General features: G+C 42.1%; 2 protein-coding genes across 2 annotated transcripts in view; both read right to left on the reverse strand.

The window, feature by feature from the left end:
- Positions 1-3563: 3563 nt before the first annotated feature.
- On the reverse strand, positions 3564-14206 carry cUnh5orf15 (chromosome Un C5orf15 homolog). Its single transcript, XM_083768515.1, has 3 exons — positions 14068-14206; positions 6184-7175; positions 3564-5796 (listed from the first exon to the last, which is right to left on the reverse strand). The coding sequence occupies exons 1-3, from the start codon at positions 14183-14185 to the stop codon at positions 5662-5664; spliced, it is 1245 nt and encodes a 414-aa protein (XP_083624641.1). The 5' UTR covers positions 14186-14206; the 3' UTR covers positions 3564-5661.
- An 8555-nt stretch (positions 14207-22761) lies between these two features.
- LOC310859864 (zinc finger protein RFP-like) overlaps positions 22762-24774 on the reverse strand; it is a 2627-nt gene continuing 614 nt past the window's right edge. The window contains exon 2 of the mRNA XM_083766631.1: positions 22762-24774. This exon is cut by the window's right edge and continues 199 nt beyond it. Within this exon, the coding sequence (XP_083622757.1) occupies positions 23037-24774 (1738 nt within the window). The 3' untranslated portion in view covers positions 22762-23036.

The raw sequence follows: 24774 nt of genomic DNA on the forward strand, positions 1-24774 counted from the left end.
AAAACTGTTGAGGCGTCATCTGGGCTGTCCTTCATGCCTTCTTCAGATCAATTTTTTGCGCCTTGGATAAAAGCGCTATATAAATGCACCATTTACCATTTTGTCTGTGTGAAGTGAAATGAATTGGAATTATTTGCCCTTTCTGGGTGAAATGTGTTTGATTTGTTGTGTGATCAAAGAAACAAAAGGGGTAAATTAGCTTCTCTAAAATTGCCCTCCATATATGTTTTCGAATAGTGTCCGATTGGTGTGAAAGGCAGAGGAAGAAATGCCCTTTTCACATTGGCAACGCCATCAGGAGGCCCATTTTTTAGAACACTTTTTAATATATAATTCCTACAGTTTTTGCCCAAACATCATGCAAATCGGATTCGGTACATACTGTAGTCATGTGATCAAGACGGATCTGTCAAGAGTGTCGACTTGTGCAATAACTTTATCAACCCAGCCTCAACAATTCTACCAATTCCACTCACCTCTATCATCTATGACTGAATTCCCAACATTGGTGGCCCACAATAACCTACCTGGCGGAGACCTTTGCTCTAGGAGCACTTTTTGTCTCCACCAGGCCGAAGGCATGGGGGGAGAGTATGTTTTGCACTCCGTCCGTCCGTGTGTCCGTCCGTCCGTCCGTGTGTCCGTGTGTCCGTCCGTCCGTGTGTCCGTGTGTCCGTGAGCAGCTAATCTCGGCCACTGTTAACCCGGTCGATGCCAAATTTTGCACACACACTCCCTGGATGCCAACCAGGGGGGCAGTCAGCCAGATATTTCGTGAAGCCTCATTTGAAATCGGTAGTTCATATAATGGCCTGTTGTGGCGCTGGACCGGACCCAAAAAGCCCCATAGCTCCATAGAGGCCCATGTATTTTGGCCCAACTTCACCTAGACTGTATTACCTTAATAAACATGGTCATGAATACTTTCTTCTTCCAGTCACTAGTTTAAAGTCTCATTTCTAATGTCATAATATTCTTTTTGGAAAATTATGGTCCCATTAATTAAAAAAATGACCATAAAGAAGAAAAACCATCGCGTATGTTCTGAGGGGCGTGGCTACCATTACAGTCTATGATCGGGATTCCCCTCCCACTCGAGTCAAAATAAAAACCAACGGAGAAGAAGGGGGGAAGTCCCGCCTCGTTGTCTGGGCAGCCAATGACCAGCTGGTATACAAAACGGAGCCAGCCAATGGCCAGCTGGTACCAAAGATGGCGACTTACATCAGGAATTAGCATATTATTACAGGCTTCATTTTACGTTCATGTTAGACCCGGGGAACGCTTTGTCCATATTTTTTACAGTCTATGATGCCAACGATGAACCTCTGCCTCAAACTTTCCAGAACGGCCTGTTATAGCGCCACCAGGAGGCCGCTTTGTGCAAAACAAGTTTTTGCACAGTACACCTACAGATTTTGTCCAAACATTACGCAAATTGGTACACAGTCTCTCTAGAGCCATTCAACGAAACGGGTCTTTCAGATTTCTCACACTCCATCCTGATTGGTTAACATTGGCTTCCAAAGTTCACAGGAGTGCTCAGTTTCAAACAAAATGCTGCAAATCATGAACACATCGCGTGATTTCCCTGAAATTGTGCACCCACATTCCGAAATGCCACATGAACAATTTCAACTCAGCCTCAAGGTGGCGCTATAACTGGCCGAAAAGTGTTTTTACCTCTAACTGCACGGATCTGTGGATAACTTTGTATGCCAACTCCCTAGAGGCCAAGGAAAAACCTTTGTCTGGAATTTTTCACATCTGCTCTTTATAGCGCCACCAGGAGGCCGACATATGTAAAACACATTTTCTATTATTACTTCAGATTTTATCCAAATGTCACGCAAATCGGTACACATGATCTCCATAGTCATGTGATCAAGACAGGTTTGTTTGATTTCTCATATTCCATCCTGATTGGCCACGATTGGCTCCTACAGTTTTCAGGAGTAGCCCGCTTTGTACAAATCGCCACAACTCCTCAACGCAGCGTCCCATTGCGATGAGACTGTGCACGCATATTCCCACTAGGCTGAGGAAGAATCCTGGTGGAGACCTGTGCCCAGAAGGGCACTTTTTCTAGTTCTATTTCTTTTTGTTGTTTTGTTTTCGTCATTTAATTGCTTATTTTCTCATAATTTCACACACAGTCTTTTCCAAAGTAAACAAACAGGCTTTTGACGTTTTCCAAACAAACAGGCTTTTCCAAACTTCCAAAGCCCAAATACTTTCAGAAATCAGTCACTGTGTGTTTACGTGTGTAGAAACATATCACAGCAAAGGTTTTTTGAAACGTTACCTTTGCGGCTGCGGAGGACGCTTCGTCAAGCACTGACAAATTATCATTGGCCTTGTAGCTGACGCTGCACAGGTTCAAGTATGTCCACGCATCATACAGATGTCTGATATTGGTTTTATTTTCCATGCGACTTTCAACTCCTCCAGTCACCAAGACACCGTGAAAACTACAATAAGGAAACAAAGACATTTTGTTCAGGTTTTTTAGTCCATACACAAGGAAGCAGAGTCCTTAGTTAGTGAGAGTCCACACATGTGAGTCCAACTTGTCAATAAAGTCTGCAGTTCCACATTTACAGAAATATACAACACAATAAAAAAGAACACATAATAAAGAATATATGTACCGTGTGCGCCTTTGAACCATGTGCAGATGAACTATAATTGTCTCTCTCTCATCCACAGTCAAAGCAACAGTAAGACAAACTCTAGTCTAGTAGTAGCCCACCGGGAGCAGAGTTAACGCCATGGTTTGAAATGCAATATATTCGTGCGTGTTTGCTGCCATCTAGTGAATAAATAACTTACTACATCTGTGCCTCAATGAATGATGATGACGCACCAACCTGCACAATCAAATGGCATAAATTGATACAACTACGATCGCATACGACCCCCAAATAATGGTATACAAAATATGTGTCATTTGGTGGTGAGATTGCCATTATTTTGCGGAGAGATCATTATTTGCTTAATACTGTAGAGGTGGTAGCCTAGCCGTGGGAAGGTCCAAGAAGAGCACTTTGTTACACTGTTTAGAGAATTGCTTTAAAAATGTAGTTTCTTATTATTAAGGGCACCTATGTAATTTTGTCTAATTTCTTCCTCCACTTTGCTCTTTCTAAACACCCTCCGGTGTCACAGAGTAAGACCAGAGACAGACAGATGCTTTTGCTTTCAAAAAATGGCTCTACTATATACTCCTTTCTTCCTTTTATTTCCTTATCTTTGTAAACTGCCCCCAATGGCTTTGAACTTTTCATTGGTACAGACTGGCAGAAAATGTACAGGAAGTGTAAAGATGCATCTGTCAACTGGTGTGCTCATCCACTGTCCACCTGCCTGCGCGCACACTAGGTTCTAACATTTCTGAATGGAAAACCACCTGTGCACGTATGTTGTATTATATGTAACATACTCTAAAGATTGATTTAAATAACATTCTATTCATTAACTTGAGTTCTGGATTGCAGCCTTATTAAGCAAGACAATTGGCAATATTTGTTCAACATCAGACATGAAATGAGACGTTACATGTGAGAGATCCATACACAATTGTGCTTTATTTGACCAAAACAAACAAAAACGAGATTGTATTTCTACATTTGATTGCAAAAGCAGTGTACAAACACCATCATCCCTTCTCCCTCACAGCTACAGTATACTGTATGGCACCATGCCACTCCTGACATGAAGTTAAAATATTCAACACACTGCTTTTCCTTGTGCCTCAAAAACATTACTGTAAATAATTGAATGAGTTTGGGAAATGAAAATGGATCCATGTCACAGATTTGACATTTTGATCCTTTTTCAAATGCAGGCTTGTGACAATAAGACAAACTGGTCTTGTGACACGGAGTACAATTAAGAGTGACAAAATGACAATGACGTCCATTTCAGTGCCAACATGCACATTAAGGCGGTGGTTCTCAACACCCAGGAGTCCTTGGGAGGGTTCGCAGAAAGATGAGGAACCAGTTAAACACTTGTCCCTGGCACAAACATATTTTCTACTGGGGGATCTGCGGCCAAATACAATTTGAGGGTCCTTCAGATGAAAATGTTTGAGAACCACTGATATTGTATAAGGAGTGCAACATCTCAAATGAACTAAGAGTTTGTTTGAGTCATAGTACACAGTCAAATCCAAAAGGGTTAATAAGAACTCTGAAAATATACAAATGTACCCGTAATTTTACTGTGTTGGAGGTACCTGAATGACAACCCAAAAATAAAAACTTCTCCGTGAGAGTGAGGGAACTCATTTATCAGCATGAAGACTGCAATAAAATGACAGAGACTTCATCGAAGTCATAAACAAAGAGGGCCAGCCTTGGGATTTGTGCATAGCAACAATCTGGACAGTTAAATTAGTAGTAGAGGTACCACTTTAAATAAAAAGGTGATATACTGTATGTCATTAGCAAGTCCTAATCGTGTCAAAAATAGGTATCCACTTAAATAGCTTGAGCATAGAACTCATCCCTTCAGATACGCAGATTTCAATGAATGATACATGATTTCATGCACACTTTTACACAAAGTGAAAAATAAATCATTGGACTGTATGTTAAGGTTAATATGGAATGGGAAGTGAGGGCAAGTCATCTGATAAAAGTATCCACATTCCTATTTATATGAATTTGTTACTAGTTACTTCCACTTTTACTAAGGAGTTGTCAATGCCATTTCAGAGACCACCAATGACAAACATCACACCTGAAGCAATTGGGCCCAAAGACAACTGAAAGTAAGTTGGCTTTCTTTTAAAGTACAAGATATGCATGTTATATAGCACAACTAAAAGTCAAGGGGGTTGTATACCTTTTGGAATGACTATATGCATTCTGTTTGCTATTTCTGTATTGCGGCTTTGAAGAATTTGCTGTGCCAAAGTGTGCATAACACCGTTACGTCACATGGACCGAGTTGATTTATGGATTAACAGTTACACACAGAACTTTCTTGTGGTAAATAAAAACATGTATTAAACATTATATAATTAATATTATATTATCTAAAGATTATATTTACACATATTCATAGCTACTATATTTGAACATAGGATAAAATAAAATGTGCAAAGAAACAGGCATGTATTGTAGAAGAACCGTAAGGCTGAAACACTCTTCCCATTAAGACAAATTAAAATCCCCTCAAAAGCAAATCATATCAAAATCAAAATAAAGTAATTCATTTAGAATTATCCTTTTGTCCTATGGGTATCACTATCAAATAATGTTAGAACTCTTTAACAAATACCAATGACAGAAGGGTTTGAAAATAAAATGGTGCCATACTACACCGAGAAAAACAACTTGATCAACTTTACCCCGTTCTCAGGGTTTGCCTCGAAATTAGAACAAAGTGCCAATTTGAGCTTTATAGGGCTAAAGCAAAGAACAATGTGTCAGTCCAGCCAGGCCGGAAAGGCTAAAGCCCACTTCATACTCGGATCGTACGACAGCGGTGAGCGACGAAAACAGCTGAACTACGAGCTCACAACGCATCATGGATACGCTGCATTGTGAGCTTGTAGGGCTGCCGTTTACAGTGCGCGGCGCCGTCGTGCAACATAGCATAGTAGTATAGGCCAACTAGCTTTGTTCAGTCTTAAGTTTCCTTCGCCGCGAATCAAAAGATGTAGTCCCGCGTCATCTTGAGGGAGGGCATGGCCTCGGCGACGTTCTGGTCCAGACGGTGGTACTCCACGTTGTTACGAGAGCACAGACTGTCCCTCCAGCGACGACTCTGGGCCAGGAGGAAGATCTGGAGCGCAGAGAAAGAGGAGAGTATGGGTGAAAGATACGAAGAGAGATGAAAGTCAAAGGAGTTAAATGTTGCTGATTCTAGAAGAGGTAGAATGGCTGACTTGAAGACACAACACTCATTAAGATGACATTGGTATGGGCAGTTACGCAACCAATGTGTCCCGGTTTTAACCACTTTCTACCTGGCATATTAATATGAATGCATTTTATTTATTTTGTGGTAGCGGCTATTTCCACTACGAATACAGGGATGCCTTGTTGAGATTTTAACTCCCCATTAGTGTGCCTTGCCCTTGGGCATGCAAAGTTTGCAAACCACTGTCCCCGGATTACAAGATCATTCACGCTGTGTAAGTAAGTGCTGGGTTTTCACGCGCTCTCTCACCTTCCTCTTGTTGTGGTAGGTGATGTAGACGATGGCCACGAGGAAGGCCAGAATGACCAGGTGAAAGAAGAAGTGTGAGTCCTCGTCCTCGGTGTTGTAGACGGTGGTGGCCTTGTAGCGCGTCACCTCCATCCTCCCAGAGTCCTGCTGGCTGAAGGCCACCAGGTCTTTGCTCTGGTCGATGCCGTCCACATTCGGGTCAAACTCGTCGTCGCCGCCGTCGTCGTTTGCGCCGCCATCGTCGTCCCGGTTGATCGGGCTCAAATTGTCGGGGTAGGCTTCTTCGTCGTCCTCGTCGTCATCATAGTCGTTGGAGCGGGGCTCCTCGATTGTGGCCTGCGGGACGTCCGGAACAACATCCTGCTCTGTGGACGGGTCTTGGACGTCGGTTACCACTTTGGAGTCGGACACGTCCGCCTGGGTCGGCTCGACCGGTTCGGGAGCTTGGACAGTGGTGGGCACTTTGGGAGGAGTTGTTGTAGACACTTTCGGAGGCTCGGCGTCAGGAGACACAGGTAGACCCTGTGGCTGAACAGCTACATCTTCTGCCCCCTCCGGTGTGTCGTCATTCGCCTTGTCTGTACCGTCTTGGGCCGGTGCGTTTTGGCTGACAGACGGCTCTGGTTGTTTGTCGTCAGATTCGGCGATAATGACGGGTGTTTCTTGCTCCACCGGGTCTCCTGTAGCTCCTTGGGGTTCTGGAGTTCCTTCGGGTACTTGAGCCGGGGACTGAACATCAGGCGACTCCTCCGTGACCGTTGCCTTGTCTTCATCAAGAGCCATCGTCTGACCCTTGGTTGTAGTTGCAGGTTTGGGCTCCGGCGCCGATTCTGGCTCCGGCTCATCCACAGTTACTTCTGACGGAGTGTTTCCGCCAACAGCAGCACCTGGCTCCTCGGGCGTCCTTCCATCACTGAGGGCCACAGCTGGGTCTTTGTCTGGAGTCGTCATGGCAACAGCTGGGGTGCTGTCGCCCCCATCCTGGACACCCGCTGTTATAAAAAAAAAAGGGAAATCAAAAGGTTAAGTCTTCACATTTCTGTACACACAAAACACAACTCGCATAAAATATAAAAATGTTTGTGCTAGGGATGGGTCCGATTAATCGATTATCGTTGATAGGACCCGAAATCGATTATGAAAATTAATAATCGATAATCGTTTTGTTTTTTTTTCTGTTTAAAAAAAAAAATGAAAATCTGTTGGAAAGGCAATATTGTCATCCAAACAGGACAGGGTTATAGGCCTACCAAAGTGTGCCTGGGATGTGTCTGTGTAGCTGCATGACTGAGTGGAAATTGATTCCAATCAAGATACAGGTTTGGAGGATTTAGCAGGTGTTGGGAATTTACCTAATCAGGCCTAGGCTGGGGTTGCTATGGTGATCAATTGGATCAACAGTGGTCCAGGGACCACCAGTGGTCCTCTTTTAAAAGATGGAGTTAGTAACCAAATTAACCCTTATTAACTCTCAAGAGTTACAATTATTGTTAATCAACTACATCAGGGGTTCCCAAACTTTTTTGACTTAGGTACCCCTTGGGGGGAAGATTTATTTTATTTGTAGGGTTCATTAAAAAAAAAAGGAAAAAAAAGCCCCCCCCCCCAAAAAAACGATTCATCGATTAATCGTTAATATTGAATTATACAAATCGATTTTCATTTTGGACACATTTACACATCCCTAGTTTGTGCAGGGGCTCAAATGGTACAAATCATGTGTTCATTTAACTAATATTGACCCAAACATTTAAACAATACAGTTGTTCATTTTCAATCAGAGACAGAATGCCATCCTTAAGGCCTATTCATAGTCTGGATTATCGGTGATGAGGTGACCACCGCTCCGGTGGTGAGCTGACCACCGGAGCTGAAATAACGTTGAGCGGTGGTGAGTAAAAACAGAGAGAAGGGCTGGAGCGGTGGCGGTGGTTTGCTCTTCACCGCGGCTCGTGACGTCATGTTGTAGTTCGGTGGTCACCCCACCACCGTAAATCCAGACTATGTATGAGCCTTTACTGACTTAACACTTTTAACACCTTCTTTTCCAACATTCTAAGTGAGTGAAGCTATTGAGAAATGCATGAATCCTCACTGCTCAATCAATACATCAGCCTAAGTTTTCTTCTTTTCCAAGCCATGATTAGATGGCGGGGCAGAACACAATCGATGGCCTCACGAGGGGAAAATAACTATATTGCTATGAACGTTAATAAATAGGTGTGTGTGTGTGGTGTACTAACTACTATTAATGTTTAAATGATGAATTAAAAATATGCCAATTTGTTACCCAAACAAAAAAATTGGGATTGGTAGTCCAAGGGTTAACAGTACATTTAGTTCATCATAACAAAACATTTGTTATGTTACAAACGTACATTTTATTTGTACTCCTTTTCAAACAAGATCTCATTCATGATTCAAGGTTTCCTCTTAAAAACGGAAATAAACTGTGTTTTGTTTAAAACATGTGAACCACACTTTTTCATCCAAAAGTCAAGAGTAGGCCTAAAGTTGACAGTGAAAACAAAACATTCAACGAAGAATGGAAAGAGAACTGCATGTTCATCCTACTCCGTTTCATCATAAACTACATGACTTCAACTTGTGACTGCAACTTGTTCCCGTTCATGGATGACTCGGCACTGCTGGTCTCGGACAGAAACAAACTGCAGGTTCAGGCCCTCTGAACTGGGTAGAATCTGCACCTGGCTCGCTGAACAAACCATCACTACACCTGGGAAAAACTGAATCCATTCTCTTTGGATCAAATAGTAATCTCAGCAAGGCAGACAGCTTCTCAGTTAACCCATTCAAATCAGGACGGAAACCCCTTTTGGGGTTCTTGTTGCTACACAGTATATAGCAACATAACAGTCCTAAATGGGTTAAAGTGGGTGACAATATTATCACAGGAAAGATGAAATTACCTACCTAGGTTCCTTCCTGGAGGCAAATCTTTCCTGTGATAAAATGGCCACCAATGTAAGCAAACAACTCAACCAAAGAACAAGATTCCTTTAGGCTACAGGATCTCCTCACTGGTCAACAAAATAACCTTGAAGACCCTAACAGGAGCCCTCATACAAGGTTTCTTCGACTATGCATGCACCTCATGGTACCACAGCACCTCAAAGGCCCTTAAAACAAGGCTCCAGACTTCCCAAAACAAACTGGTCATACTACTACTTGGCCTTACTCCGAGAACCCACCTCACCCCTGCTCATTTTGATAGGCTGGAGATTTTGGAATGGCTTAGGGTTGAATGGGCCTGATCTACAAGATCCGCAACACCACTAAGATACCCATGTACCTGTCAAAATACTTCCTAAAGTTCAACAATCACTACACCAGAGGGAGTTCAACAAACCACGTGCAACCCAGATTCGGCTCAAACAAGGGTTTAAATCATTTCCGCTAAAATGTGGAACGCCCTACCAATAGCCATTGAGAAATGTGAATCCCTAGACTCTTTCAAAACCGCTCTCAAAGAGCACCTATGGGCAGCTGCAACTTGAAACTGGCCCTTGTAAAATAAAGACATCATACAGTAAAATCTGGGCCTGCAACAAATGTTGAAAATACGGTATACGTCTTCCTAATAATCAATTAGTAAGTATTAAGTATAGAGCTATACGTATGCTCTATTCTTTTTTTTATTCAAGCAAGTGTTAAATAACTATATTAAGATAATTATTGCTATATAGAGCATTTTCTAAGGGGTCTCTCCAGCTCTTTAGTGAACAGAAAGTACATTTTCAGGTTTTGATATCAAGGGAGAGGACCCCTCAGTGATAAATATATTTTATAAATTAATATACATTACTTAAATATATGTTCCAACAAAAAAGCTGAAAAGCTGGACAGATGAGCAAACCCTCACCCACTTTCTTAATTTACAAAACACATCACTTAAAATTCCTTGATCTACAATCACAATGAGATTGTTGTAGATCAGCTATTTTCTATAACATTTTTGAAAATATACAATATACTTTCTAGTTTCTTCCCTCCTTCAAAAGCACCCGGGATGCCAGAGTTAATGTGGTTACCGGTAACTGCAGTGATTGTTTTAGGGAAGCGGTTCAGTGGCTTTTTTCTTTTTTTTTGCAAGACCATTTGTTGTACTTTTCAGCTCCCGGTCGTTTCCTTGCAACTTAAAACGATTCCCCACAGGCCAGCGTTGTAAAATGGAACAACTTAACGATGAAAAGACCCAATGCAACAGATGGCCGCATCCCACCCAGTGCTGAAACACACTCCATTATTGCAGTTTCTTTGTATTCGACTTCATCTTGTGCTTTTTTACCAATGCCGTTTAGCCAGGCATCCAGAACAAATGACACCATTTAATTAACAAACAAGAGTCAACATTATTTTGCGGCTAGAAGGCGTTGCTTGGTCTAAGATGGGAGGAGAAACTCATGGGATTTGAGGTCCTGAGCTAGAAGCGCCTCGAGAGAAGAAAGACACTATTCATTCATACCGATGGGCCACAGCCAGCATAAATACTCAGGATAAACAGGAGACCTTTGTGAAGGCAATGGTCACAAAATGTGAGCTGTGCGTCAATGGCATTAAATTCTGTTTGTAAGAACCAGGTCATAGGCATTTGCTATGGCCAATACATTATATGTGTGTGTGTGTGTGTGTGTGTGTGTGTGTGTGTGTGTGTGAATCTATATAATATACTGTATATCATGTCATATAAAGTATAAAGTATAGTGTACAGTATATCAAATATCACATAAGACCGAGGTCATACGCATTAGATATGGCCAATACATTATATGTGCGTATAGAGCATAGCAGAAAGCAGTGAGCGTATGTGAAATGTATGATGTATACAGTAGTCTATACTGGATATACATATCGATATCATACTAGTATATCATCAATGATGACATTGGGGAACGCCATATTTGAGCAGGACAGATGTTTGGTTTGGTGGATTTTTCTGTGCATTTGTAAAATGTTCTGGGATTTATTTCCTTGGCCTACTAGCTGCGCTGCGTGCACAAAAATGTGATCAGTGCTGTGGTTTGTGAGATTAGTCACGGACACACAGATGGACAAAAACATAATCTCCCCTTTCATAATAGCTAGCCTAGATCGTTAATATTAATATAAGGCTACTTATATCAATAAAGTTGGCTCTAACTAACGGTACAACAGAAGAAGTACTTAGCTAGGCAACATTATCAGTAATGTTTGCTCTAATAGTGCATATGCATCACGCAGATGGTCTGGCATTTATGAGGTAATACGATCAACTCGTAGAGACTTGAAACATCATCCGACATACTTGTTGTCAAAGTTGCGTAGTTAGTTACTGTGGGCTGTATTTTGCGTGTACCAGGTCTCATTACTTAACTTAAGACCTGGAGGCGTGATCAATGCCATTTGGCTATTCTGAGTGGCCAAAGAGCATTGACCACGCCTCCAGGTCTTAAGTTAAGTAATAAGACCTGGTACTTAAGACACGCAAAATACAGTCCTGTATGTTAATGCATCTTAAAGCCAAAACTAGACCCAGGATAATATGATATGAACAAAAACAAACAAAGTGAAAATCTAAAGTAAAGCCTTGTTTATGAATTCCATAAGACCTCAGCTATGAAGACAAGTATAAGTCTAAGACTTAAGCCCTAATCATATCACAAATAGCTAAAATAGCAGATCTACAAGCGAACAGCGATTAACAAAGTGACGTTTTGTGAGCTTGTAGATCTGCTGTTGTGTCTGCCAGTGCCTATGCCGAAATGACGGTCCCAAAATAGGGGTTAGGTAGAATGCAGAAAGTGGTTAAACCCATCAGACTAGTCTGACTCAGGTGTAATTTAGCCTATTATGGTGGCTCATGTGACAACTAAGCAACTATACCAGACCCACCCTGTGTAACTAAAAACAACAGAAAAGAGTCTACAGTGGCTTGCACACAATGAATGTATAGGGGAACATGTTCAGTCCGTTAGGGTGTCATTTCCTTCCCTAAACCCGATAGTGAGCTCGCCTTTACAGTTTAATGTTATTTTCTCCCAGTTATCTCAACTGAGGTCAATTGAGAACAATAATTGTCAGAAAAGGAAGTTATTCAAAAAGGTTCTATTGGATATTGGGGGAGATTCCAGGCAACAACAAAAAAGGTCTTTACAATAAGAGAACTGACTTATATGTCAGAAGACACAGCAATACCACTTGATTTTCTGCTATTTTACCACACATAAATAGGATGGTATGTCTCTCTGATGGGAAAAGGATAAGTAACCCAACATATGTGATCAAATGATGACTGATTGAATACTTAATTAGTCTGAAATGTAAACAGCACGTGGTAACCATGAAAGGCTAAAACATTAACACAAAAAGTCCTGATATGAATCGAGCATCCACACTGTTGACCGATAGCTGTATGTTGAACCTGACGCCCTGTAAATTCAGATTTTTCTATCGTTTATCAAAACTCCCTGAAAGTGATCCTAATAATATCGTCCACAGCTGTCCTTATGGTTGTGTGGTGTGTGGACTATTTTAAAACATATAATGTCACAAGACATAAAATATATACTTATTAGTTATCATTTTGTGTCTATCTATATATTGAGATCAGATTGGTATTGGTCCAGATATTATAAACCTACTATGCCAGCCAGTCGCTACCTACAATGAGGTCAGTGTGATGCTGTAACCATCATGGTTATGAACAGGAAAGAGGCCAACATGTCCCCACTCCCCACTCCCCACTGCTGCAGACATGCTCTAACGTCAATATGACTTGATTTTCTGCCATTTTTCCACACATAAAATGGATGGCACGCGTATCATTCTGGATATAACTCAAGTCAACATGTCTGATCAAATAATGCCAAATGAAGGCCTACATCTACATTGTTCAGCATAAAAGATGAATTGTATTGGTATTCAGTAGTTATTACATAATGTATTCCTAGTATTTACACAACAAGCGTATGCTACGCTAGACACCTACAGTGGTTAGTGTGATGCTGTAAGTATCTATATCACTGTTATGAAGAGGATAGAGTCCGACTCCAACTTTCAGTCAATACCAGCTGAGGCAGACATGCATGTTGCAACTTGATAAGTTACCCCAGAGGTTGTCTATCTTTAGTAACAGTCGTACTGTGTAAACAAAACGCAGCATCTATCTACTGTCAACAACAACAGTCCAAAACTCACTACCATTTCAATTTTCATTTCAAGTGGGTCAATTTGGTTCCATTTATACACCGTCAAGAGTTACACGATATATATTTCAAACCCCTGTGGGCTCCGTGGACCCCACTTTATGAGAGCCACTGCCTCCGACATGGCAGATCCAGGCCTGAGGCCAGTGTTTATAGGTTTCAGTGGGCTGACTCACTAAAGGAGACCCTCACCCTACAGGTCTGACATAATTACTTTTTCCTGAGGGCCACGACTCCACAGGTCAGCTTCAAAGGGTTTCTAAATGAGGGCCCAGCCCACTTCTCTAGACAGGGTAATTATTATTAGCTCAGATATATGACATGGACATCTGGGACAAGTTCTCTCTCTCTCTCTCTCTCTCACACACACACACACACACACACACACAAACACGCGCGCGCTTAAGACGCCCCTAGGCATCAAGTCTTGACCAAATGTATGTGGTAGAGAGAGAGAGCGTCGTCATTCAACTTCACTGTCTACCTCTACCACGAAGCATTCACTATAACAATAAATCACATCTAGCTACAGTAGTCTATAGCCTTCTATGTGTAAACTATAGTTGTTTTGTGTTGTCTGTCATTGTGAGGTACTGCTAGCTATAGCAATCGACTTATTCGGCCAAAAACAAATAGTTTTTTCTCAGTTGGATGTTATTTCAGTCTAAATGTGACATACCTGTCCCGTTGCCCGTCGGAGCTGACACACAGCCGCTGAGGAGCAGATGGAGCACAATAAAAACAGAAAGAGCAAGGATGTTGCTCCTGCTACGTCCCATCGTTGTGCACGCCGCCATCTTGGTGTGAGAGTGACTGTAGAGGCGTGGTTACTACTGAGGAACACGCACACTGGTTCTATTATATATGAGGGAGAGAGAGAGAGAGAGAGGGGACGGAGGCTAAAGGGAGAGGGAGCTAGAGAGAAACGAAACAGAGAGAAAGAGAGAACGCGCGCGTGTGTGTGTGTGTGTGTGTGTGTGTGTGTGTGTGTGTGTGTGTGTGTGTGTGTGTGTGTGTGTGTGTGTGAGAGAGAGAGGGGGGGGCTAGGAGGAGGCTCAGAGAAACTCATTAATTTTGTAAACACTAATAATTTATAAATAACAAAAAAATAAAGTCCCATATCTGCTGACTGCAACAGCAGAAAGATGTTTGAGCTGTTGTATTGATACTACAATGGTATATTAAATCATCATAACATAAAGACAAAATTGTATCTGTAAGGGTAGCCTATACAGAGCAGTTGCCTGGCTATCTGGATACATTGGCAAATAGTGCTGACATTTTTCTAATATGGCTCAAATTAGTTGGGGCTATTTTTAAGTAAGGGATAAATGTATGGCTGCGTGGTAATTGTAGATAAATCACAGACAGTGTGATTGGGCAGCGGTGGCCTAAGGGTTAGAGGAGTGCCCTTGTTGCCGAAAGGTTGACGGTTCGATTCCCCAGCCGGGCAGGAAAAATCTGGGTGGGGAAGTGATTGTCATCACTCATCCAACACCGCTGAAGTGCCCTTGAGCAAGGCACTGAACCCCCAACTGCTCCCCCTGGAGCTGCTTAGTGCATGGCCAACAGTATAAGACTGTGGTTGTACTGGTCAGCTCCCAGGTTTTAATGTGTGTGTTTGCTGAAAATGAGCACCTGTGCTCAGCTACTTCCCTGGGTAATTTATTTTTATATATATGTCAACAATGACCACGCAGCCATACATTATCCCGCTTATTACATGGCTTCTTAATACACAAATTTATAAATTGACAACAAAATGAAGTATTTCCTTGCTTACGGTAATGAAAGTACATTGTCAGACTCATTATTGAATGCATGTTGTTTAGTTAAATGACATTGCGTGTTAGTTTACATGGCTGTCACATATGGGGTACAGGCTACAGCATAAAATCCAAGCAGCGCAGCGGCTGCACCGCTGCAGCCAGGTGCTCCGAGTGTTTGATTAGACGTGGTCTGTTATAGAGCGGATCGGTCATTATCCAGAAATAACACACCACTGAATTTGGCGATTAACCAATCAGAATCAAGCATTCAACCAAGCTGTGTAATAATTTAAAATAACAAATGTCATGATTTCTGTTTATGACCTTCATCTGCTTGACCCAGTACACACTGTGGTGAATCACAAATCTACGTAACGTAAGTGTATTTGAAACCCATGATACGATGACCATCAACCACTCAATCAGTAGTCTCTCAAGACAGACTGTTGCCTCGCGTCAAATTTCGAGGAACAACAGGGTCTGCTGTTTTCCCGAATATTTGACGATGGGATTCTCAGATTGCTTAATCAGAGACTGGCGTCTGTGCACAATGAGAGATGCATGTTCTGTTCCTATCCATTCTGTTCTTGTCCTTGTCTCATATCTTCTGGTCACATAAGGTTCCCACTGTCCAATACTGTATATTTTAGTGTGTTTTCAGAACTTGTCGTGTTGTGTGATAGCCAAAGCCTATACTGACTTTTGTCATCATGTTCTCTGCTGTGCACGCCACTCAACTGAAACATCACAGACCAGACCACATGGTTGGTCAACCAAAATCACAGCTGGGCCTACTTGGAAGCCAGTCTGGAGTCATCTGGAACTCCATGTTTTGGCAAATATTTGAGGGACATATACTGGATATTTGGGGAAACCTTTGGAAGCATACCGTTCATACAGACGGTAGCGTGGCATTAAGGGCAGTCCCCCATACGGCTACGTGCTGTAGCCTATAGAGGCCCATGCTCTTCCAGATGGCTGAAACACGGGCAGAACCATGAGGGGGCTAGGCTACTGACACTAATGAAGTGAAACCAATTATTGGATAACAAGGAGTGAAGACAATGTGATTGTGGTAGTATTAGCCACAAGAAGGGCTAATGAGGAACAGCAGGTGGCAGTAGTAATACAATGTTGATCTCTGGAATGGGGGCGTGGGCTTGGGTGTGGCAGACACAAAAGGTATTATAGTAAGTAGGGTAAGCACAGTTGTCACCAATTAATAACCAGTTTAATTCCATTCAGGTCAAAGAGAGTCATGGTGCTGCTATTGTGCATAATATTGGCTCATTCATGTTGGCTCTTCTCAATGGTAACATCTGTGTTTAACCAACAATTTCGTGCCCATATCAATGCATCAATCAACGTTATTGTCACAACACAGTTATACAGCCTACAGGTAAAAGTGAGGCGAAACTCTTGTTTGTGCAGGCTTTCATGTTTGCAGTTCAAAGTGTAAAAATATAATTAGAGGTAAAAGAAAAATGGAAGTAAAGAGTAAAGAATGGAATATATATGGCTACAGTGATACACATACACAACATGGTTTACAGACTGGCCTCTCACTTGAACAAATCATTATCTCTATCTATCCTCCATACACCTGGCTAGGTAGCCTACGACTTTCCGCCCTGAATCTTTCTTTAGTATAGGCCTACATGTAGGTATAGGTGTGGGATGCCCTCATAATTGTTGACCATCATGCAGGCACCCATACCACACGTTTTCTATGGCGGCAACTGGCCAGCCTCATTCTCCTGGCTGTAATCATGTTGCTCACCCTTGGTATAGTCCCCCAGATGCTTGCTGGCAATGTGCTAGTTTTCACTGAGGTTTAGAACAGCTTGCAGAATTATGGTGTACTGTGTGTAGGGCAGGCTCCAGCGTCCAGCATTATGGTATACTGTGTGTAGGGGAGGCTTCAGCGTCCAGCATTCAAAGCTGTAGAGGAGAAACGAGTCTACAGTCACTGAGGAATAGCAGCTCCACACACTGGCCATGGCATTCAGAGTCCTCCATGCAACGCTTTCCTCACTTTAAGTATACTTGCTGCTCTGTCGAGTCAGGAATCCAGATACCAGTGTAATCTGGGAGAAATCATATCGCAGCACACAATGGAATAGCATTATTTAGGGCATACAACAAATCATTGCATCTGACATCTCGAGGCTATAAATTATCATAGGGCATATTGCATCAGGAACAGGAACTCACAATATAAATGCAATCCTCCATTTAAAATGTGGCCAAAAATCTTCAGTAATGTAATTCAGCCAATTTGTATGTATGTAAGTGAGATTTGGGGCCCATTATTTAATTTTGATCAGACGTTATCGCTCACTTAGATCAGCTAACACAGGAAGGCTGTTCAAGCCTTCCCTAAAACACCCTGGCCAACACGTCCTATAGATTCTTTTACCTCCTGGCTCCCAAACTGTGGAATAAACTCCGTCCCAATTGTCTGCCTCAGTCTGAAGAACCCACCCTCTAGCTCAGTGGTTCCCAAACCTGAGACCCAAAAGAGAAATGACAAACTAGTGAAAATAGCGCATCTGCTTTTTTGAGTGCTTTTGTTTATTCATGGAAATTATCTTATTTCCAAATGGTATTCATCAAATACAATTGAAAAGTAGTGATGTTTTTGTTTACACTGTTTAAAATCTTTTGAAATAAGTATTCGCAACCCATTTAAATTGGTCCATTATGATCCCCATACGGGTCCCGAGTCCCGACTCATTGGAGAAACAGTGATCTAGCTAGCTGGCACACATACTTCAATTGGCGTACATGACTTCTTCTCACCTTTTCGAATTTGATGCTGTATTTAACCATGCAGAATTATATATCGTTGTTTACTTGTTCACGTTTTGTTAGTTTTCTTTTCTTATCTCTTGTCCACAAATGTTAAGAATGTTATTTAGATAACATGTTGTTTAGACAGATGCTAGGGCACAACTGTACATTGTTCTCTTTGCACTGTACTTATTATGCAACTGTTTAGTCTCTACGTTGTTGTTTTTGTTGTTTGTTGACTAGGGTAGGGTTCATCCTACTCTGATCTCGCACTTATAAGTCACTCCGTATAAGAGTCTATGCTATGCCTAAATTGTAATCAGAGACGCGCACATCATGGGACACAAACCCCACAGAGAAATTCAGCCTGGAGGTTTGCAAAGATATGCTGACGGTTGTAGATCTGCCATAATATTTCCGGCAAGCGACACCATCGTACGACGAAGTATAAATCACTATCAGACTTCAGTGTCCAGATTGAGACACATCCTTTAGAAATCTGATTTTAGTCACAATTCAAACCACCTAAGCATGCGATTCAAATCTGATTGGCAAAAATTAAATCAGTCAATTTTATTTATTTGTGTGTTCCTATTTCTACTAATAGCTAAATAAATATGGTTGGTATGAGTCTCTGATTTCTGCTATACACATATGTAGGCTATATATTTATATATACATAGATATTTATTTTGAGTTTATCTATCTAAGTGTTATATGGTCTTGCGCAGCCAGGTGGCATTGCTATAATTTTGCTACACTACGCAGGTCCATACTAACCCTCGAAGGTATGAAACCCTGATTTTCCTTCAGAGGTTTCTGTTTTTTTTTTTTTTTTTTTAAGATATTTTTTTGCGGCTTACGCCTTTATTGATTTTTTAAGGGATAGAAAGTAGGCTGACAGGAAACGGGAGAGAGATGGGGGGATGACATGCGGTAAAGGCCGTGTCGGGTCCGGGAGTCGAACCCGCGGCACACCGCGACTGGATCACCAGTCCGGTGCCCAGACCGTTACGCTACGGCCTGGGCCGAGGTTTCTGTTTTCCTCTGTTACTTTTTTCTCTTCTGTCGAATACTGCTGATTGATTTTGTAATATTTTTCCTGTATACAATCGGGGTAGGCAAAAATAAGCTTCTAGCTTCAGCCTACACCCTTTTGGTCCGTTATTTTCTACTGAATGATGTATTGTGCTGAAAAGGACCAAATAAACTATCATCATATTTCAATCAGAAAGATTCCAATCTGTATAGGCAAAAAGTCATATTTGGGCTGCCAGTCTGAATATAGCCTTACCAGCAGAGAGCATTCCCCAGCAACTGTCTCTGCTGGGGACTTAACCATGTGAAAGAAACACACCACAACCAAACACAATGAAAAACAAACAAATGCTACTGATCAAATAGAGAATATACCTTAACACAGCACTTTGTTAACATAAAAATCACACCTGTGTGAACCGAGTGGTGCAAACCCCCCCCCCCCCCCCCCCCCTCTCTCTCTCTCTCTCATTAGCAGGCAGCAGGCACAGCACTACCCCTCTCTCTGTTTCTGGCGCCCCCTACTGGTATTAATAAGTCACATACTCGTGCTCATGACAACATGTACATAGGTACACAGACATTGCTGGTTGTAGGAGTGGTTGCACCACTCAAAAAACAGAGACAAACTAACATATAGTCTCATTACTTGCGCAAGCAGAGTGTGCAAGTACTGCGATCGGCTGGGTATGTATGTATGTCGGGGTATGTATGTCGGTGTCCTCTCTTGTTTAAGACCGTAGCCCAATCAGGGACCAGCATCTCTGGCAACGTCATTATTAACAGGCAATGAGGGACCAGTATTCCTGGTGATGCCAGTGCTGATGTCATTGGCATCGCCAGTAATGATTTGGTTACGTCACCATCAACAGCCAATAAGGGACCACCTTTCGTTTCAAGGTTGGTATATACTACATCTTAGATTAACAGTGTTTGATTTACCACAATATATCATAATATATCAGGGTTTTTTTGGAAGCTGTGATGCCAGTGGTGAGCGCACCTCATGGCGTGCTCTTCCTGCGCACAAGTAGGCCATACATGGCTACTTGTGTGCAAGGTGCAAGTTGGCACCTTGACAGAGTGCATTTCTAGTTTAATATCAACTTACATTAAACTACAGTATATTGTAGAGGAGGATTTGTTCTCAAAATATAGACATAAACATGTGTTTATAGCTGCACACTAAACAGCAAGCAACATACAACTAAAGACAATACATATATGCAATAACAATACATCCTAGCAGCTAGCACACAACATTGTCAGTTTGTTCAATGTTGCGATCCTGCTAACTCAAGCTGTCCTCCATTTTATGTCCCTCAATCTCCATCCAGATGGCAGTAATGTGGAGTGATTGACGGGGTGATCACTAGTGACATTGGCTGAGCGTGTCATCGTTCATGTCTGAGAGTTTGGGTGTGGGAGGACCAATGATTTTAGAAGCACATTGAGTCAGAGCACCACAGGAATGACTAACCCAGAGAGGAGAGAATTATGTCAACAGTGTAAATCAGGACAAATTGAACAGCACTTTCCTGCTCCGGATACCAGACCCTCAGAATTCTAAGGCCTTTTTGTTTAGTGAACTTAATGCCAGAGTCCCAGTTCTGACAGCAGTGGTGTAAAGTAACCAAGTGTACTCAAGTATACTGTACAATTTAAGTACACATTTGAGTTTTACTTTAACCCAGTAAAGTTTTACTTTGCTGGGTTAATTTAAAATGTCAGTACTTTTACTTCTACTCCATTACATCTCAATATTGTACTTTATACTCCACTACAATTATTTAAAAACTTTAGTTACTAGTTACTTCGTAGACTTTTATTATTATTGCAAAACAAACATGCATTAACCACTATCCCTATACTTTGGCTATTTTCTAAAGATTTGTATACATCTTTAACACCTACTTATATTATTCATGGTACTTTAAATACATTTTGATGCCAATACATTTGTACTGACATTTTGAATTCTTGACTTTTACTTGTAAATACATTTTCTGTACTGATACAGAAAATGTGAGTAGGCCTACTTTTTCCACCAGTCTGACAGCAACACGTGATGAGTTGATTCAGTTTGGGATAGGTGCCAGGACTTTTAACACTAGTGACACAGTATGCAACAAGAGACATATACTGTAACACTAATAATTATTATTATTGTTGTGTACTATACAGCAAGCCATCCATGCAGCCAGCCAGCCATGTACCTGTAGGCCTAAGTCTGTCAAGATATCCTGAGTTGGATCATGGAGGTAGCCAGTGGTGAGCTGGCGGTAGGGCTGTCCAGGGGGAGGCATACTATCATCCGACAGATACTATCATCCGACAGAGCATTGCTCCGAAGGAGCAATGCTCGGGAGAGGGTTGCGGTTAGGTTTAGGTGTCTGCCCCGGGGGAGGTTAGGGTTAGGGTGAGGGAGGAGGTAGGAGGAGGTAGGACCAATGCTCCGTCGGATGAAAGTACTGCACTCCTGTCCAGGGCGCCGCCCCGGTAGTTCAGACACCGCACGCACCCCCCCCCCCCCCCCCCACATGCAATTCAAATGAGCTTTGTGCACACGCGCAACGTCATTAAAATACAACTGTCTGGGGACCCCCTCAAAATCATATAACTATGGCCTCAAGCAGAAGGCCAGCTTCACATAACCAGGCTTTCTTTCCCACCCCTTGTTTTCTTCCATGTTAGTAAAGGGTAGTCTAATACGTAATATTGCATGGTTGAAACATTTTGGGGGTAAAAAGTAAAAGCACTATAGTCTGATAGTAATCATTGCTGTAGAGTGATTGTTCAGTAACAGAGGTCCTTCAGATGGGTTATCAATTTCATTCAATCAGGAGAATCAGCTTACATTTTATAGTGTTCCATTTCCAATTTTGTCTGCTAATTTATTTGTGTCATCACTTCCTGATTATCCTAGAGCCAGTGTGAGTTATCTATTCTGATTGGATAAAATGTCTAAATGTGTAGCCTACAGTATAGCATAGAGATATTTAAAACTTATTTTAACAAAACAATATATCACATACTGGATTGGTAACCCTCCTGTGTGTTTCCACTGCTGTTGTACCTAAATGTCTCAATAGAAGAACAGCGAGACAATACAACCACCCCAATTGTATAAGTTAACATACTCTATCATACAGATTGGACAAAATTACATTTTATTCATAAAAAAAAGTTACATAGTGCCACTTTAGGTAAAAGTAGCAATAGGACAATACAAAATTACTATAATATAATAAGCAAAAGATCTGTATTCAACATTTTACTTTGAACGTATTGTTAAAGGCTTAATGATTTGAAATGACACAAAGAATAGCTCTTCCATATACACACACACACACACACACACACACACACACACACATACATACACACACACACACACACACGTTGTCTTTGTTCAAAACATTTTCATGTATAACTGAGGACTAAATTAGTCTAATCAGTGTGAATGACAGGAGAGATGTTCAGAGGAGCAGAGTTTTTATCACTCTCATTAGGATTTAGGAGTCGGAAATGGACTGAAGTATGGGTAGATTGTCTCCAGACCCACCTCTTAATCAGCAAAAGCCTTTCCATTCCTCAACAGTATAGGTCAGGGCTCAGTGCCAGTTCCCCTTCCCTTCCCTGTTAATGGGCTCTTAGTAAATCCTCCCTGAGGATTGAGTGATTGAATACTTTAAATTATTAGTGATGAATGTAAATTATTAGTTATGAATGTAAACAGTACAGAGTACAGTCACACTTAGTCAAAAAGTATACCACAGAAGAAAAAAAAACATCATTGCGGTCTTGTTTCCATTCAGGTCCTGAGTATTCAATTCAAAATCATCATGACATGAAAAATAACAAAAGATCACAAAAGATACGTGTAGGTTGGGGGAAAAGGAGGGAGAACCAGAGGTGGGGGGTAGTCACTTGACTAAGGGAGGAGCGATCATTTCCTTTCCCTTTGGCCTCTGAAAGGTGGATTTTTAAAGGACGCCACCAGAGATTTGGTCAGTGTGTCAGGGCCTTTTTAGACCAGGAGTTTGGCTTACTTGGGATGGGAGGCTTGTCTGGGCCACGTGCCATCCTCATTCCTCCGTTCAATCACAAGCACCTGTCCTTGGGACAGACCTGCATCCTGGACAGTGCTGTCTGGTCTGTTCAGATGCTCGTATGTGTTGCTCATGTATTTGTTCCACAGCCGCGTCTCCTTCTCTGATGGAATTTCAAAAAGCAACCTCATCTCCTTCTCTATGGTATCTATAGTGTCTGCTCTACTGAATTGACGTGTTACCACGTTGTCCATCTCACACAAGTTCAGTTCCAACAAATAGACCTCCACTTTACAATACTTGACAAACATGCCATGTTCAATCACCTTCCTGACAATGGCTTTTTGGCCCTCAAGACAACCATACCAGCTGACCAGCTTGTTCCATCCTTCAGTGGGAACTAGGACATAGTCCAGCTCATCTATAAGGTGCTCTTTCAGGACTTGGGTCTCATGGTCTGAGAACAGTCCAGAGTTATCAATAGGTCCGGGATAGAGGCTCTGCTCTCCGACATTGTACATGTCCAAACTGTTAAATCCCACATATTTCTTCCACTGATTGCACCACTGACTATCTATCAAGTACCATTCGTCGCCTTTTCGCACAGTTGTTTTTAGAAGTGACCCTACAATCTGTTTCTGGTTTCCAGTTGAAGGTGTCGGTATCTGAGTGGCCACCGGCTCCAAATTGGAGTTGACCGCACTACCCGACTCAGAGAATCTCTCTTTGTTTCCTGGGGGAGTCTTCTGTATGCCTCCATCATTCACTTGTTTTCCACCATCAGACAGGATGAGGAAGGGATTTGCTGCATCAGGGTCCAGAGTTACATCCACTGCATATTGCTGGATCCTCCTCAGCTCACACAGCTTCTTCTTCATCTCTTGACTGAGTGCCTTCTCCAGCTGAGCCACAGCTGTCTTCATAGTCCCCACATAAGAAGACTGATGGACATTGATGTTTGTCCAGTCCTTGGTGGGTGGAGGGATGTTGGTGGATGTGATATTCTGGAGGAGGTGGAGGGGGTCTTCAGTGTGTGAGAGCTGCTTCAGCTCACAGCTTCTCTTCTTTAACTCAGTGATTTCCTGTTCCAGCTCTTTGATGAAGCCATCAGCCTGTTTCTCTGTTGTTTTCTGCCTCTCTTCAATATCATCAATGACTTTAGTCTGGCTTCGCTCAACACAGCTGATCAGAGCCGTGAAGATCTGCACACTGTCTGCTATCACTTTGTCTGCATCTTTCTTGCTGAGCTGTACTGAGTGTTTGACCTCCTGAATCTTCATTTGCTTCACCTGGATCATCTGCTGAACTTCAGCCTCTGTCTTTCCCAGCTCAGCCTTCTTCCCTTCATATGCCTCTTTCAGAGATATGATTTGATGTAACTTGTGGTCTGACTCTGTGCAGAACTGACAAACACACATGTAGTCAGTCTTACAGAAAAGCTCAAGAGGTCTGTCATGTTTCTTACACAGAATGTCTTCCAGGTTCTTTACAGGGTCAATTAGTTTGTGTCGTTTAAACCGTGTGACTCTGTGGTGAGGCTCTAGGTGAGTGTCACAGTAGGATGCCAGACACACCAGGCAGGACTTCCGGGCTTTGAGCTTTGTCTCAGTACAGATGTCACAGGAGACTTCATCTGGTTCAGCAGGTTCTTGGTTTGCGTAAATTGCGTTGGAATTGTTTGTCACCTTCTGTGTCTTCCTGAACTGATCAGCCATCTCAGAGAGGACTTTATTA

Source organism: Protomyctophum parallelum (genome assembly GCF_964188405.1).
Source record: "Protomyctophum parallelum genome assembly, chromosome: 1".
Classification (NCBI taxonomy): Eukaryota; Metazoa; Chordata; class Actinopteri; order Myctophiformes; family Myctophidae; genus Protomyctophum; species Protomyctophum parallelum.